Source organism: Varroa destructor, unplaced genomic scaffold, assembly GCF_002443255.2.
Source record: "Varroa destructor unplaced genomic scaffold, Vdes_3.0 BEIS01000003.1, whole genome shotgun sequence".
NCBI lineage: Eukaryota > Metazoa > Arthropoda > Arachnida > Mesostigmata > Varroidae > Varroa > Varroa destructor.
Window position 1 is genome coordinate 43,941,776 of NW_019211456.1, and position 18,026 is coordinate 43,959,801.

General features: G+C 44.3%; 1 protein-coding gene across 9 annotated transcripts in view; it reads left to right on the top strand.

Moving 5' to 3' along the window:
• Window positions 1–177: 177 nt before the first annotated feature.
• Syp (synaptotagmin binding cytoplasmic RNA interacting protein) overlaps window positions 178–18,026 on the top strand; it is a 22,971-nt gene continuing 5,122 nt past the window's right edge. The window contains exons 1-7 of one of the 9 annotated variants that reach the window (XM_086984030.1): window positions 178–274; window positions 6,818–7,454; window positions 7,619–7,912; window positions 8,276–8,527; window positions 8,899–9,181; window positions 10,434–14,818; window positions 15,323–15,564. In XM_086984030.1, the coding sequence (XP_086840156.1) occupies window positions 6,819–7,454; window positions 7,619–7,912; window positions 8,276–8,527; window positions 8,899–9,181; window positions 10,434–10,666 (1,698 nt within the window). In that variant the 5' untranslated portion in view covers window positions 178–274; window position 6,818 and the 3' untranslated portion in view covers window positions 10,667–14,818; window positions 15,323–15,564. The other 8 variants (XM_022799677.2, XM_022799678.2, XM_022799679.2 and 5 more) reach the window with 8 other exon arrangements.

The window sequence follows — 18,026 nt, forward strand, 5'->3', positions numbered from 1 at the left end:
TTGTTGTAACTAATAAAACCGTGTGAATTGTTTTCTATGTGGACGCACTTCTATGGTGTCTAGCATGAAGAAGTAAATTTTCAGTAAAATAATCATCTGTTAATTGTGTTTTCTCGGCGAATCGCCAAGGGACGCGCATCGGTATGGTTGGGCGGAGTGATATACGCGACAGCCATCAAGCCTCTTCAACTCGACCCAACGAATCGAGCAGGCGCTGCTAGCAGGAGCGCTGGTAGCACCAAGCCAAGGAGAGCTAGCAAAGAAGCTTGAAGTGGTTGGTAGATTCGACGGTTGAGAGTGGTGTGCGGTGTGCTTATTGGATTTTTCTTCGCCAAATCGAAATTCAAAATGTGAGTGTTGACGCCCGACGTGATCAGGCATCGTACAGTGCGTGCGATTGACGTGCGTGTCGTGCAATTTCCGCGTGGGGCTGGAGGAAGCGAAAAGTTGTGCCGGGTGGTCTTGGTAGCCCGCTCGCTGCCGGATGGCGGTATCGATGATAATGGTAGCAGTGCTGTGTTATAGCTGGGCTAGCTGCTGATGGTGCGCAGTGGCGAAGCGAGGCCTACGCGCCGTGGCGCCCCCTCCCCCCAATCAATATCGGGCGACCCGGCGGCGAAATTTCGACTATAACTTAGGCGTTTTCGACGCGAAACTCGTCTCTAGTAATGCGCGTGTCCTTAGCGCGTCGAGTGTCGCGGACGTCACAAGTAAGATTCGGTTTGCAATTGATGACCACGGGTTTGGCCGGGTCCGTCTATGTCTGTTGTGTATTCTGTGTCTGTTTGTTGCCTTGCCATGCAATGCTACGGGCTTCTGTTGGCGTTGCTTTGGGGGAAAAACGCATTACAGCAAGCGGCAAAGGTTCCTGATTACGCAGTTACTTTCTCAGTCAATTACTATGATCTATAGGCAGGCACAGATAGAAAGGCAAGACGCGGCACGCAGTCATCTTGTTGTTAGTTGATCGGCGTCCCCGGCGAGTGCGGCGATACGATGGCGGGAACAGCGTCTAGTTTCGTCGGCGGGCAATAGCGGACCACGTGCGTGACACGGCGCCTTGTCACCGGAATTTGGACGTTTTCGCAGTAATTTTCGTGCTGTACGTAAGCCTAGATGGGGGGCCGAAGCCATACAACGGTAGTGTGACACCCTAAGAGCGGCCAATTGGCAGCACTAGGCGCGAGGTCGACGCGCCAACGGCTCAGACATGGCCCTCACATAGCGGTCGCCCATCTTATTTATATTCTATAGTAATATATAGTAATATATAGCCGAGGCCTACCTATAGTTGACCGTCATTGCCGTCGGCGACGGCAGTCGTACATGAAAATCATAATGGTAAAAGCATGAGCGTGCTCATAACCCCATAATAATAATAATGATAATGATCACAACAAGCACAGGAATAAGGAGTTCGTAGATGGGCTACAATGTGCTGCTCTTCTGCTATAGTGGGTGCCTCATTGATGCTAGTGACTATTTTTCGATAGCAATGACGACAACGCTGGCCGATTTGGCGACGGTTACTCATTTGCCTATTATATGGAATGTCGGCCATCTGTCCACCTTGCCGCATCGTTTACTCCGCTGCAGCCCGCTCAAACGAGCGGTCACAACAGTTGCTTCCATTACCCCCACCCCCCGCACCTCCTCTTCCAAACCCTTCTATGCGCCAGCTCCTCGTGTTGTGTATCTATCACTGTTACACAAGATAGCATATGTGATTAGTTTTGGCATTATTGTGTTACATAATTTTCTATTTTTTGTAGAAGCTGGCGTAGTTTCGACTGTATACACATATGTGCTCGAAAGAGGGTTGCCAGAATGGCGTTGTGCTTTGTTTCGGGTGCGACTCCCAAAGACTGTTGTGCTCTCTCATTGAGTGTGCTTTGTATAGATGATCGCTGGCTCGCCCGCTCACGCAGTGGCTCACTCGGGCGGGATTGATAATAATCGTCACATAATAGCAACAGTAATAATAACAGTAGTCAAACTAGGAGCATACGCGTTAGTACAAGTAGTAGCTAATGTGATAATAATGACAGTTGTCGCCGTGCTCCCGTCAAGTCCTTTTCGTGCTCGTCTGATTAATTTTATGTAATTGCTTTGACCCGCTTGGTTTGTTCCTTCCTTCGTTCGTTTCGTTGTGCTGTCGTCCTGCAGTTGATGAAAATGATGACGATGTGAGGTGAGTAACGGCAACGGACGCTGCTGCTGTTGCAGGCGTCACTGCCGCCGCCGCCGTCGCCGTCGCGACTCCGCTGTGCTGTGCTGTGTAGTTAGGCCGGAGGCATCAGGCAGTAACAGCAACGCGAGCTGCAGCAGTAGGGACAGGCAATGGCACCCGTTCGTTTGACCGACCGATCATAAACCCGGCCGCTCGCCCTTCCTCCGTAGCTTCGATTGTTGTGGTTGTTGCTGTTAATATTGATACTTTCGCAGCGGCTGCGTGTTAACGCCGCAACTATTGACACAATTGTTACCGCGGATTATTACAGGGAGGAGAGCTACGAACCACGCGGCCCGGGTGCCGCTATGCTTATGTTATGGGTGATGTCGTTAATTTGACGTACGCTCTCTATGAACGTGTGCGAGTGCCTGCGTGCTCGGGAATGACCAGCGTGCTTTGATGGTAATGTTGCTACTGTACAGAGAGAGAGTGGTACGCAAGAAGTGCCCAGTGTATTGCGGCTGTAAAACCGTTCCGCCGGTACAACCGGCGACTGGGGAGGTTGACTTTTGCTCTATAATAGTCATCGTGTTATTGTTATGCTATTTATCATCGTTATGGCTGTGTTCACTGAGTCAGTCAGTTAACAGCACCAGCGCCAAAGGATGAACGTGGGAGGCAGCGGAGATCAGAACGGAAATGTGTAAAGTACCTCGACAATGATTCCTCCGGCTGCTTTGTGCATATTCAGTCTGTGTGTCACTGGGTTTCGCTACATATACATATAGAGGCCAGTACAGTTTTCTGCTCTCGGCCGCCCCTCCCCCTCGGCTGCCCTAATACGGGGCAAAGGGTTCGGGCAAATGAAAAGCGCACAGATGTCCTGGCAACCTAACGACACTGTGTAGGAACGGAAAAAGGGTTTGAAAAAAAATTGACGTTTTGTATGTACGTTCTATCTATTCCTGACAGAGCGGGCTAGTTTAAGTGAATCACAGAACAAGTAGAAGTCATGAAGTGGCGCCACACGAGGCTTCGCAACGGCCATTAAAGCCACAGTCGGTTCGGTACAATGTTGGCGGTCTGCGAGTAGAAACTAACGGACAACAACCATTCACATAGTGCATTTGGCTGCTGTTTTCGTTGTATCCCATCCTTGCCAGGTTAGGTTAGCTCTATCTGTGAGTAAATAAATTCAAAAATGGTACTGATTGCTACCAAGCATCAGAGGATTCCGAGCTATTATTAATGTTAGAGCAACAATCGATCGACTGATTTTTCCCGTCCCACCTGTTCTGCTTCACCTAGTATAGTCTATATAAATCCCTGTCTGGATCATTCACATGTTCCCATGTCAGAGCGCTGGTCAGAAGTATTAAAAGACGAAAGCCTGTGACTTTACAATGATCACAACCGATACGTTGATAGGACTAGGCGAAAATTCATTTGACCGTTGAGCATATACTCCAACACCTGCTGCACTGATGTTGTATCACATGACCGCCATTTATTATGTCAACATTAATAATATTATAATAACTGTTATTTTTATTGACGACATAATATTGTGCTATGGCATTGTGTGCACAGGCATTACTCCTTTTTTTATTTTTTTCGGCAGAGGATACAGTGTGCGACAGTTGATGTTGCTTTGTTGATGATGTGCTTAGGGCTATCTGTGTTTGTCACGCTACGCTAGTTGTTTTTATTAATTTAGTTAGCTACCGGTGAACTGTGTGTATTTTCTGTAAAGCAATCCGCGGCGGCGGCAGCAGCAATGGCCCCGGCGGCTATGTATATATATACACAAAAGTGCAGCTGTAGGTATATCAAATGATTCAACAGACATACAGACATGTAATCACATAGATGCACGAACCTTAACGACAGCTTGTCTGTTGTAGTCTTGTAGGTGTCGTTCAGACTGAGAAACCGGCAAGGTTGAATTCTGCTATCTCAGTCCATACGGCCAGCTGGCTGAATGGATGTCCCTGTTCCTGTTAACCGGGCGACGCTAGGCGCGCTTATTTCCCCACACTGTTGTGGCTGGCCGGATTGCTTTTAAGGGCTGATGTCTTTAGGCAACGGCGCTCTCTGTCGGCGTATACTGAATTACTATTACTAACCATAAATGTTGTTGTTGTTACTGCTTTTTCAATTGCTGGTAGTACTAGGGGTGTTATGCGCATTGATTGTGCTAAATTCAGTATCGATATTGTTTCAAAAAGATAAAGCCCCCTGATAATTGAATGGTGACATGTCTGCCGATGCACTTTAGGGGCTCACGTGAAATGCGTGTTGGATTCTGAGAGCAAAAATAGTGAATGGGAGCGCTAATCTTCCGATGTTATAATGCGGCATAACGACGCTTGCAGGCGTAAAGCTCGAAATATTATTACTTTATTATGGGTACTTGTGCTTTCCATCGTTAATGTCAGCAGGTACGCGCTAGTAGAAAGAATACAATGCGTTAGTAACGGTCGATACAAGTATATACGTATGTATGTTCACCACATAGCTTGCATAGCGTTAGTATGTGGCGCTTAACAGCAGTTAGCTCCGTTGACTAACCGTGTCACTGACTATGATCAGCATGATTACTAATACGACTAGGTTTATATGTGCAACGCATGCGAAGTGGCGAACGGTGAGGGTCCAGTAGCGTAGTGTAACAGATGGCGGGATTTCTACCTCCGCTGTCGTCGTCGACGTCTCCGCTACCGCTGTAGTGTCATACGTACGCTTGTTGCTGCTGCAGCTGCGTACGTTACGGTACGATTTCTTGCATTTAGTATCTATGATACGCCGCTGCCGGCAATAGCGGTGGCACACAAAGCGGCAATTTGTCGCTTTTATGCTGCCGTTGCGCCGCCGCCGCAGCTGCTTCAGTGTCGTCGTTGTTTGCGTCGTCGTTGCAGTTGCTGCTACTGATATTTACCGTAGCAACGGCAATCTCAATAATGATGTCAACCATGAAAATGCCGCTTCTCAATGCGCAACTCTAAAATTCACTATAGCTGGCTGTGCTTGCTATTTATTGTCCTCGTCATAGTTATTGGCCTGCCGCAGAAATGCGGGGTAGCACCATTTTGAAACAGCGGAATTGTGAGCCAACATCTAGGCACGTTTCGTGTGTGTCGCGTTCCTAATACACGTGATATGATAAAAAGATAAATAGATCAATCGATACATACTTAACTCACCGTATATTCTAACCCGCTTATGGTTATTACTGGTAGAAAATAGCGTTTACTTCTGTACCGCTTGAGCTGTTCATGTTCTAGGGGAGTCCTGTCATTTGCTATTATAACCACCATTGATCACTGTTCTCTGTACGTATGCGTGTGTGTGCAGCTTATCGCCAACTGCGGAAATGTTACCTTACGTATTCTTGTCCTTTGCTATAAGTTAGTGTTATTATAGTGGTTATTATTAGCTGGTAACAACAGTAGCTGAGATAACGGCTAGTGGCGATGAGATTGATTGTGCCTACATGTGCTGTAGCGCCAAAAAGCGGTCAATCAACGTGTTGAACCTCGTAAATTTTTTTTTGCTGTATTTGTTTTCATCCGCTTATTACAACGGCCTTTTTTCTTCCCGCTAGTAGGTAGTTGTTCTAGCGTTTCCAGTGCTAATGCTAGTTAGTGTAATACTATGCGTATAGATAAATTAGACATCCGTGAACGTTGCTGTATACCCAGCTACGTTGTTGTCTACATATGTTGGCGGGAAACTCGAGTCATGCAAGCTGCTTGCCGTTCTAGCAGCAGCTTTAGCGATGTGCAGCGAAGTGGCGGGCTGGCAACGAAGTAGGCGAGCAGTTTTCATATTTTAACGGGCAACGGAGGCGGTGGGTAAAGCATTATATAGATAGCCTATATGTAGGCACTACCCGAGTGCCAGTGCAATACATATAGGTGCAATACATAGGCAGAGCTGTGTGGGTGAACTGAGAGCCAATGACCGTTGGCCAAAACGGTATGAAGCCAAGTACGGTAGCTCCACATGCAAAAGGTGCCTTTGGCTTACGCTGCTGCTGTTGCCATCGCCGCCGTTGCCGTCGCCGCCGAACGGGGTTGCCGGTTGAGTGCGCTGGTTGAACTGTTGGGTTATATGTTGATGCTGCTGTTGTATGGCGATACAACATTATACAAAATAGGGTGGTAAAGACAGAAGAGAACGAGAATGGGCTGAAGGGGAGGGGAAGTGTGCGCGTGTGCTATCGAAGAAGTGTAGACACAACCATTGGGGAAATACGTTATTTGATGGTCGGTAACGGCTAGCTGAGTCACCAGTTAACCATGCATTTCTTCTGTATCCGTTTATGTACTAAAGGAATTTGATCGTTGACTGGTTGAGTGTGACCTGTTGTGATGAAATGTTTCGACAGTTAGACAGGAGCCTGGTCACAAGTGAATGTATATATTTGTATAATAACAAAATCGCCATTAAGGTGACTAATGTATACCTGCTACACGGGTTGAAATGTTTGCGTCGAGAATCGCATTTAACATTAGTACAGTATTGTTTCTTCTAATTATGTATTTGTTGCATTTTTCACAATCTTCGATTCCATATTAGTAATTTGTATGATTGCATTTCTTCTTGTCTATCTGTCTGTTAAATAAACGAAAACCATTACAGCATGGCGGAGGGTAACGGCGACGCAACAGTAGCGGAGAAGATGGACGTGGAGGAGAAATCCCGTTCACCCGACTATCAGAAGCTCATTAGTCATGGGCTTAATCAAGCTGTCGCTACCCAGTTGGATGACATTTTTAAGACGGGCAAACTTGCTTATACGGACTTGGACGAACGCGCCCTCGATGCCCTCAAAGAATTCCCTCAGGATGGCGCCTTGACCGTTCTCAAACAGTTCCTCGACTCGTCGCTCGAGCACGTATCGAACAAGTCAGCCTTTCTCTGCGGTATCATGAAAACTTATCGTCAAAAAAGCAAGATGCCTAACGCTACGACAACAGAAAGTTCCGTCAAAGGCCCAGATGAGGAAAAGATTAAGGCGATTCTCGAACGTAGCGGCTATTCGCTTGATGTAACCACAGGACAGCGCAAATACGGTGGTCCACCACCAGGGTTTGACGGGCAACCGCCCGCAGCTGGCTGTGAAGTTTTTGTGGGCAAAATCCCCAAAGACATGTTTGAGGATGAGCTGATCCCACTGTTCGAGAAGTGTGGAAAAATCTATGATCTGCGGCTGATGATGGATCCTCTTACAGGATTAAACCGCGGATACGCATTCATCACTTACTGCGAAAAGCAGGTAGAATATCTATTCGACTTTCATAAGTATTTGATCTTGTTTTGTACTTTTTTTGTCTAAATGACTTTTTTTAACTTGTTAGTTGTTGGTATTTCCTTCGATTCTCTTTCAAATACATTAGATATCAGAATATTTTAACTGATTGTTACGTATTTCTTGTGCAGGGAGCCCAAGAGGCGGTGAACATGTACGACAACTATGAGATCCGCAAGGGCAAGCACATCGGAGTGACGATTTCTATCAACAACCATCGCCTGTTCGTCGGTAACATTCCTAAGAACCGCGGACGCGACGAGTTGTTGGAGGAATTCACCAAACATGCCCCTGGTCTCACAGACGTCATTATCTACACATCGCCTGATGATAAAAAGAAAAACCGTGGCTTCTGTTTCCTCGAATATGAATCGCACAAGGCAGCTTCACTGGCCAAACGTCGCCTCAGTACAGGCCGCATTAAGGTGAGACCCGTTTTTTCGCTCATCTTTAGAATGCCGTAGAAGTGCTTTATGTACGGCCGCAGCACGCGGCTGTTTATCGATGAAAAAAATATGAAGACACACTTATAGCAAGAAGAGAAAGCGAATAGCGACGAATAAAGGTACTATAATAGTTATGACTAAACTACGATTAATAGCTTCAATTGAGTTTCAACGACTTATCCCGAGCTACCGGTTGACAGTAAAAAATTCGCGAACAATTAAATTGGAATATTCTACCATTACTAAAGTGATAATTAATGCATTCCTACTTAGTTGTCCATAAACGCATCAAATCTAACGCCAGCGCATTTCATCCGTTTCAACTTATACCCTTGAAACCAGGTGTGGGGCTGTGATATCATTGTGGACTGGGCAGACCCTCAGGAAGAACCCGATTCAGAGACAATGTCCAAAGTGAAGGTGTTGTATGTACGCAACCTCACTCAAGATGTGAGTGAGGAGAAGCTCAAAGAAGCCTTTGAGGAATTTGGAGGTAAAGTGGAACGCGTAAAAAAGATTCGTGACTATGCGTTCGTACACTTTGAGGAGCGTGATGAAGCGCTAAAGGCCCTGGAAAATAATAACGGCCGCGAGGTAAGCGAGTGCCATTAATAAATTTCCGCGCAACAAGTGTGGGATGAAAACGTTAATTCCAATTATATTCTTAATTATATAGGTCAATACAATTATTCATCAATGTCTGTTTTTGTTTTCTTTAGATTAGTAATTTCGTCTTGCTCGTTCATCCTGTGTATATATAGGTGGGCCAGTTATCGGAAAGACAAATGACAAATTAGGGTAAATAAAATCTCAGCTCTTCTTAGGCGTGTTTAAAGACTGATGTCCTTTGCGACTAGTAAAATAAAAGATACTAACTGCGTTGTCTGCCAAAACGATAAGCCTGCCAGTAACAGCATGGGCAACTCTTTATTTCGTTTAATTCATTTAACTTGTTTATGTTTTAGATGGGTGGTGCACCGATGGAGGTCTCCCTAGCGAAACCACCATCGGATAAGAAGAAGCGTGAAGAAGTCCTTCGTAACCGTGAGAGGCGCATGATGCAGATGTTCCAAAGCCGGGCAATATATGGCCGGGAGGCTGACTATCGTCTCATTGGCCACCTTGGACCTCATCCCCCACTTCCGCACCCACCGCCCGCACTTCGCGGCGCCGGACACCCGCCCAGGGGACCGCCTCATCCACATGCGCATGCTGGACGCGCACCGATTCCTCCGCGACCTTATGGCGGTTAGTATTGTAATTTCGTATGTTTGCGTGCCATTATATGAATCGTTCGTTGGTTGAAATGGTTTCTTTGCATCGTTATTATCAGTTTCGTTCAGTTTTATCCCCTAGACGATGCGTCTAGCCGGCGTAACGTCGAATTGGTTTCACAGCACCATATCAACCCACTTTATTCTTTGGTTGAATGTCTACAACAACTACATAGCATTTTGGTAGGTCGGTGTAGTTAAGTGGGTTAGTTAATACTCACACATTTATGTAAAATGTAACATCAGGTGTGAAGGGTTCGCTTTATATACGCATGTAGCCTTCATATCATATAATGGGTACCACTTGAACTATCAGCGTTTTCTTAACTTATTAACGACAGTAGGCTTCAACAAAACCAATCTGTCATAAATGAAACTTCGAGCCCAACAAACCTTATAGCTAATAAGCCTCGTGCCAGCGTATCTAGTGACTTAACTGTTCTTGTATATATATATATGTATATATATATATATATATATATATAGACCTGATATATAAGAGAAATATGAGGATTGTAGATTCATCGGTGTTGCTTCTGATAATTACTATAAATCCAGCAAGATATCTACGCTGTGTCAAAGATGTCATGGCCTTATCGCTTATAGTTCTGTTCTGTGATAGCCGCCGTATGCGTATGCGGGTGACCCTGATGAATCGCTCTTTCACTTGTTTTGCATGAAAGCTTGTATAGACGGATGAATAGATGAATGAATGAACGAATGAACGGACAGGCAGATAGCTGGTCCTGTTGATTTTTCGCTCCCCTTTCTGGGTATCGTTATTGATTTTAATCATTGTAATTGATATTGGTGTATATGTTAATAGTAAAAACAATGATAAGCCTCGCAGTCATTTTTACGTTGTAGTCTACGTATTTGATGTAATTTTGTGTTCATGGTGTTCTCTCCCCTTTGCTTTTGTTCTTCATGTTGATATCGCTGTGATCCGTTGTGGTACGAACTGTGTTATGCTACTATTGTTGCTGCTGCTGGCGCGTTGCTGTTCACTAACCTCGAACTCGTTGTGGTTCTTCTGATCTTCTTCCTCTTCTGCTTTTTTGATCACTTTGTTTCTTTTTTCATCTTCGCGTCCCCTTTTTCCGTCCTCTCTCTTTATCTTTACCCTCCTGATCGATCAATCTTCTTATCCTTATCTTTTTCTTCCTTTCCTTGCTCCTTTCCTTTGTTCTTTCTCGATTCCCTACGAACGATGCTATTGTATACAGATTACTACGGCTACGGTTTCGCGGGCGGCAATGGCTACGGTGGGCCGGGGCCGGAATTCTACGAAGACTACTACAACTATCCGGACTACTATGACTACTCAACGTCACATAGCCGAGGCCGCACCAACGACGGCCAGGGCGGCCGAGTTCGCAAGACCAACACGTCGGGCGGCGGCAGCAATCAGAACAGCAACTCGAAGTCCGCCAACAAGAGTCAGGCAGCCTCAAGCTGATCTGCTTACCGCCACAGCGCCGCCGGCATCAATATTCATCAACAAGAACAACAACAACATGCAGGAGAACGCTTAGCGGCGGCAGCGACAACGACATCAATGGCGGCGGGGGCGTCCGCGGCCGTGGCGGCGAAAGCGTCTGCTTTTGCTGCTGCGGCTGCAGCCTCCGCAAGGGCGGCGGTGGCGGCATCAGCAGCGGCAGCAGCTTCTGCAGCGCCCGCGGCTGCGCTAGCGGCTGCGGCACGCATGCAGCGGCAGCACCAACAGGATCTGCGTCGGCGATTCGGCGGCAGTTTCGATAGCGGCGTCTATCCCGGGAGCATGACGGGCAGCACCGTGATCAGCAGAATGATGAACACGAGAAGGAGTACTATTCGTAACAATTACAACAACTGCAGCAACAATATAAATAATAACCACTACTACAGCAACATCGTCAATAATAACAACAATATCAACAGAGTTAACAGCTACAACACGACATCGGTATTCGGCAATCGTTGCACGACCTGCGTGTCATTAATTGGCAATGGTACAATTAGTGACTGTTGTCGCCGCTGCTTCTTGCGTTGTTCCGGTGGAAGCAGTTGTCACGGCTGCATTTCCCCGTTCACATCAGCGTCGGCGGCTGCAGCTGCGAAAGTTACTGCAACTGCAGCCTTGCTGACGTATTGCGGTGGCGGCGGTGACAGATGGTGGTGACCGCACGGATCGACGGACGACTAGCTGACGAAAAGACAGACAAACAAAGAGAGCGAGAGAGAGAGAGAGAAAGAGAGAGCGAGCGAGCGAGAGAGAGAGAGAGAGAGCGAGAGAGAGAGAGTGAAAAGACAAAAATTGAGGGAACTTTTTGTGGGAATTGAGGAATCTGAGTAATGGAAAAGACAGCGCTGAACCAAGTTACCGTTCGTTGAAACCGATCATATAATGTCTTTGTATTCTATTGATGATTATATTGATGATGCTGATGATCCTTGACGGTCATTTACCGTCTCCTACCGTGTGTGGAGGGTCGTCATTTGATGGGATCGCGCACAAGCTAATTCCTACTCGTCGTCCATAACAAAAACACTAACAGAAAGTCAGACCAAGAAAGAGAAAAGAAATGACAGATTGTATTAGAGGGAATACGACGGGCATCATCTAGACGAGACACAGGCAGTCTCTGCTTTGTCTTGTCATCTGATTTTGTCATTCATAGATGTCACTGCTCGACCGCCCGACCGACCGCCCGCCCACGCGCCCGTCGTGTTCGCCTCTACGATTTACACTTGACATATGCTTGTGAGGTGCGAATGTATTTGACACTATGAGCAAATGAGCCTTGTGTATGTTCTGGCGCGTACTCGCGTAGCGGTCTACGCGATAATAATGATAAAAGATTAAAACGGCTACACCGATGGTGATGATGGAAACGGGACGGGTAGATTTGGACACGTGCGGAGCTGGCTACGGAAACGACGATGCGTCGCCAGTCAAGCCTTCCCTCCATACAGCCGAGATAATAAAAGCAGTATCATGATCACCGTAATTATTTGACAGAAAACTACAACAGCCTCAAAAGCCACAGCAGAATCTTCAGTTACTTGGCATGCACTTGAAGACCAGTAAAACAATCTTTTTCATCGTCAATCCGCCCACATTCTAAGATGGCGCTTATATATACTATAAGATAGCTAAAGATTGTTGATAAAATTATGGCAACTGTCACTACAGTTCGAAATCAGTGAAGACAGAAATGGATGACAGGGAAAAGTAACAGCCGCTGTCATCGTGGCCGTGGTTAGCACTAGTGAACTGTGTGATTCCCTCCCGACCCACCAGTGGCGCTAAGCTACCTCAGCTCGAAAACGCTAATACCTACTAATTGTAAGCTGCTGCTTGTGCCGCTGGCCTGCTGTAGTAGTTGTCATGCGGATGAAAATTTTCTGACCCACAGGCAAATATTCAAACAGAGAAGGTGAAAAAGAAAGGGAAAAGGGATAACAATGTGACACGATAGATTGATCAATCACCGGGTCGATCGCGACAAGCACGATCACTGCAACGACGACGACGACGACGACGACGACGACGAACCATCACCGCTGCCCACTTCCGCTCCCTTTATAAATATTACCACTGTATATTATTACAAATTGAGACGTACTCGTTCTGCTGTTTCGAAAATATTGATAATAATGATAATGATGAAACATAAGGATGGTGATGATATGATAACCATGTCCATTATAACGATGGTGAATGACAGACGGGGCAGGAGGCAAAACTACTGATGCTGCTACTGGTGCAGTTAGATGTCGTTTACGACAGGACATGGCATGGTAGCCGTTCATTTGCCCACGCAGATGTGACTATCACGACACATAGCCAGCAACAACGTTATGAACAAACATCCGATTCTGAACCATTCTGAACCCCTTTCCGACTCCATGTGCAGTGAAAGAGTCTCCTCTCGGCAACTGAATTCGCCAGGTCTTCTTCCGTCCGTTTCCATGGCTCATTCCTTGTCAAAATGTTTTCTTGCTTCTTTCGCGTGATCCCTGCCGTTGTAGCTCACCACATGCCACTGACCGCCATCCGACTTCATTCATGACAGGCGAATAGCAATCAGTTCACGTTTCTAATTGAGCTTTTTATTAGTGTCATGTATAGATACACATTGCTCCTGCCAACCAATGCCATAATAATACGGGTTTTAATACCATGACTATGTTCCTCTATAGATATGACATTTTTTATTGACGTAATTAGGAACAGAGCAACCACGAAGGAGATAGCAATGATTACGACCGCAGTATGGTTCTTACGTCAGATTAGATTAGTAGCGGTAGTAGCATGGGCAACCATTACTTTGGCGCTTTTACCTTATTTATAATAGATAATTCTACCATAAGTCTACCGTTGTGATTTGACTGATCTATCGAACGACTGATTATTAACCATAGCTATCAATATATGTCCGTACACGATGTAGCTGTGTATATTATACCATTATTACTGTAGTAAAATTTATAGGCGAAAAGATCCACTAATGCTTTGGCTATGTTTGGTGCTCAGCTCATGTGCTCACCTTTTTCATGCAAAAACAATGATGGTTTCTTAAAATTTGGATAAAGTCAAAGGCGCACGTAAATAATTAAGCTGTAACTGTGCGCAGGAATCATGAGTACTTCTCATTAGATCGTAACTAAGCGACAAAGAGCCTAAAAACGATGCTCTTTGATGTACGGATACGAGAAGCCCGCAACTTATATATACATATATATATAAGGTTATATAGGATTTTTTGGCTGATAGTTTTAAAATGGCATTTGAAATTTGGGAGGAGCAATGTAATCGGTGCGATCGCTCGGACAACTGAACCTGCGACTAAAAAACCGGGGGGGGGGGTCGCTGGTCCAAACCCCGCCATCGACATTTATTATACAGCAGGTGTCATTAAATAAAAAAGAAAATAATATAGTTTGTGCCGTATAAATCGTTACCCACAATAAAATATATCAATATACGCAATAAGGTATGATAAAAAGGGACAGCATGCTTAACTGGTGGTTAACGGTGCAGGGGCGAGGGTCTGAAGGAAAACGCAGTTCAGAAAAAGGCCTGGAGCCTACACGGTTTAGTCACACGGGTACCAAGGTGATATGCATACAACATTAGCATAGTACTAACGTAAAACAAAGGAATGAATGTGCTGGTAGGACGTGAGGAGGACCGAAAAAGGACAGGTTCGTTCTTTTTCGAATTTGAAAAAGTGTTACAATCATTAAGATATCTGACGCTAAGGTTAATAGCTTGTGGAGTAGACTCGTTAGACTGCAGAGTTCTCAAACTGCCTCGGTCAATACGCTAGTGTTTGTAGCATTACTGCATCTAGATGAGCATCGTATCTTTGTAAAGACCTTCGAAACCAACTGAAAATAACACTACGGTCACTATGGATTTATAATTATGTAGATAAATGGGTAATTTCAAACGTGCAGACATCGACCTTTAACGCTAACTAATCGACAAGATTTAAAGAAACACACGTCTGGATGAAATGACAAACAAAAGTCGAAGCTAGGACATCAAAGCATCTCCAGCAAGACAACTATTGAACGCTGAATTGCAACGGTTCTGCAGGTCGGGCCCATCCCGATGGTGCAGGCAAGTTTCTTCTGATTGACCACAGGCACATTTCTTTAAATATTAATTATGTTATCGCGTTAATTGCCAGCTGTCATTGGTTAAGCTTATCTCCTTCCATTATTAACTCTCTAGTTCTTATCCGCTTTAATGGATTTATGAGTAACAATCCTCTCATTTATAACGTTACCTATAGTAAACTAACTTGTTTTCATGCCAGCTTGCTTTGTTCAAATATAACTGAAAAGGAACGAACTTCATGCGCAACAGAATTCGTTAACAAAATGATTACAGGAGTGTTCGAATGAAGTTTACTCCGAAGCGTCGAATGTAAATGTATTGTGTTAATATCGCCAACGTTTTTTGTTTATAAACATTATATAAATGTGTGTATGGCGGAGCTGAATTATGCGAGAGAGAACAATTGTGCTAGCTTTCCGTACACTGATTAGGTGAAAACGTTTGAAAAAATAATGATTAATAAGCCTCTCTTGCTTCTGCGTTTTGTTCTATTTGCCTCTATAGGAATGGTGTGGCAAAACAACGCCAGAGTTGGATACAACCATATGCAGCGATTCCCTACCCCGCTTCGATTTAGCAATAGGGGGTCGACTAAACAGTTAAACGGTGCCTATGCATGGGGGGCAAATTATCCCTTCCAGCAACGAAAAGCCCCGCTACGCGGAGCAGCGCCGTTGTATTTCAATCGCACACGTTTAACCGCATAGAGGATTGCTGTCTTGCGCCTGTCAAGACAACCGGTAGCTGTGCGTGTCGACCATTAAACCTACAGTTTGTTCGTATGTTAGGACGTTTCGAAATACGTAATCAGGCCAACGTAACCGAACATAGCAAAACACCTGATCAGGACAGTATATAATAATTTAATAGTGTACGTTAAATCTGCTGAACGTTACACCTCTAATATTCAGAAACCAATAGATACATTAGAGGTGAGGAATTTATATTGAAAACAGGAGCATATCATTATGTCCTCAAGGAGAATTCTGGCAAGTACAACTCGGTTGTCGGTTAAAGGGGGACATACATGGATTTTCTGCTTTTGGAAAGTGCATGTATGTAAAGAGCCCACCCAACATCGGGGCTCTTGAGAAGCTCGAGTTAAAAAAAAAATTAGAGGAACAGCGGCTGAATGGTGAGAGAGGTTTGCTTCCTTCCTTGTATAGTCGGTGTCGTGTACAGCATAGTAGTATGACAACATCCATCGTATTATTATTATTACATTATACATTGTAATCACACAATAAAGACACGGAACGAGGTACAGTAGAAAGGGCAACAACAATCGATTTATTCGTAGTAATGTGTCATTCGTATAATTAGTCTCATTATACAAATGTAACGGCCTTTTGTGTGCCTACACAGTTCGTCCGCCTACTTTGCAAAAACATGGCCAAATTCGAATCCGTCTTCGTATTCTAGTACTGGAAAATTTTTGTTGCTGTTGCCATTTCTGGTGTTCATGCTTTGACCCCGCCCTCCGATCGGCCCCCGCCCTGAAATATATGTATATATATATATATATATATATATATATATACGTGTATGTAGGGGAGTAAATGCTTCCAAATATGACGGCGGACAACGTACATCACATCCGTTTGTGATTTTCATGGGTAGAGTGGTGACTGCGTCAGCCACACGTATTGAGGCAGCAGCAGACGACGATGATGATGATGATGACAACAACAACAACGTATGCAGAAGGGAATCGAGGAGAAAACGAAAAAAATGAGACAGTTTGAAGAACGTCGATACCGTTGAAATCACCTCGTGTAATTGGTCAGACCACAGTTCTGACATTGGGCAGCTCGCGCACAGCCGACGCGGTGGCGGGGTCAGAGTAAGGTGTTGTGCAGGAGATTATGAATATGATGGTAATGACAGTATAATGATATTATTCGCTTTAAACATGAATGATAACAATACTGAACAGACAAACAGACGAACAGACGAAACAAACAAACAAACAAACAAAAAATAAACATGCACAAAGGTGACGATGACTGATTAATTCATACCAAACAATATACGTGACCAGACCGAACCGGAGAAACTTCGAAATGGGAGATGTAGACGAAGCAACAACTACAATATGATAAAAAGAAACCTTATTGCGTGAAAAAGAAGATACGCAAAGATCGAGAGAAAAAACGGAACATGTGGACGACGTCAGTAAGACTAAACATAATAAAAGTTAGTGGTCAATGAAAAAAAAATAATGCTGATCGTAGCGTGAACGAAACAAGTCGCGTAGAACAAATCGAAAAAGAAATAAAGAAAGAAAGTCGGAAGAAGAAGAAGAAGAAAAAACGCATACAAACTATAACAGCGTTGAGTTGTCCAGCGCAGGGGATAAATAGGGGCACGATCGAGCCTCACTGTTCCGGAAGGCTCCCGGCAAAACAAAAAAAATGGAACTAAAACCGAAACTGAACTTAAAACTGAAAATCCATCGGTTTTTTTTTGATGCCAAGTTACAAACAGTTAACATTATACCTATATCTATATACGTCTAACTAATCTAATCGATAACTGAAAATTATAAGCCAGATAGAGCCAACCAAGCAAAAAAACCAATCGTGACATCATCAAACAACTACGAAATGAAAATGAGATAGCAAATAAGCTCATTATAATAATCATACTATATAATTATAATATTCATAATATCGTATTCGTTGTCCTAATGCGCGTTGTTCATTCGATGGTGACGCTATGATAACAGTATCGATCGATCCATGTTGATGGTGATGACAATTGTAATAGTAACTCGCTGACGATGAACGGCGATGATGGCGGCGATAATTACCACTACTACACACAGTATCATAATAATTATAATGATAATGACGATACAGTTATTATACTGATTATTAATTATGATTAAATACAACTACAATTACTACCTAATATGAATTCTACCTATCTATCAATGTAACTCTATTAATCTACGAATGATAAACGAACTCAAACAACCAGCCGATAAAGAAACAAAACTCTATAATAATGAATATACAATATAAACAAAAAAAAACACTGTTTTTCGAGGAGCAGCAGCTGAAAAATTCATGCAACAGAACGCAACAACAAACACACACAAGAACAACAACACCAATAACAACATACATGACATTATTGACGATACATAAACATCATAATACTGATGAGAGGTAAATATGTAAGCGATACACGACGAGAAGCGAAT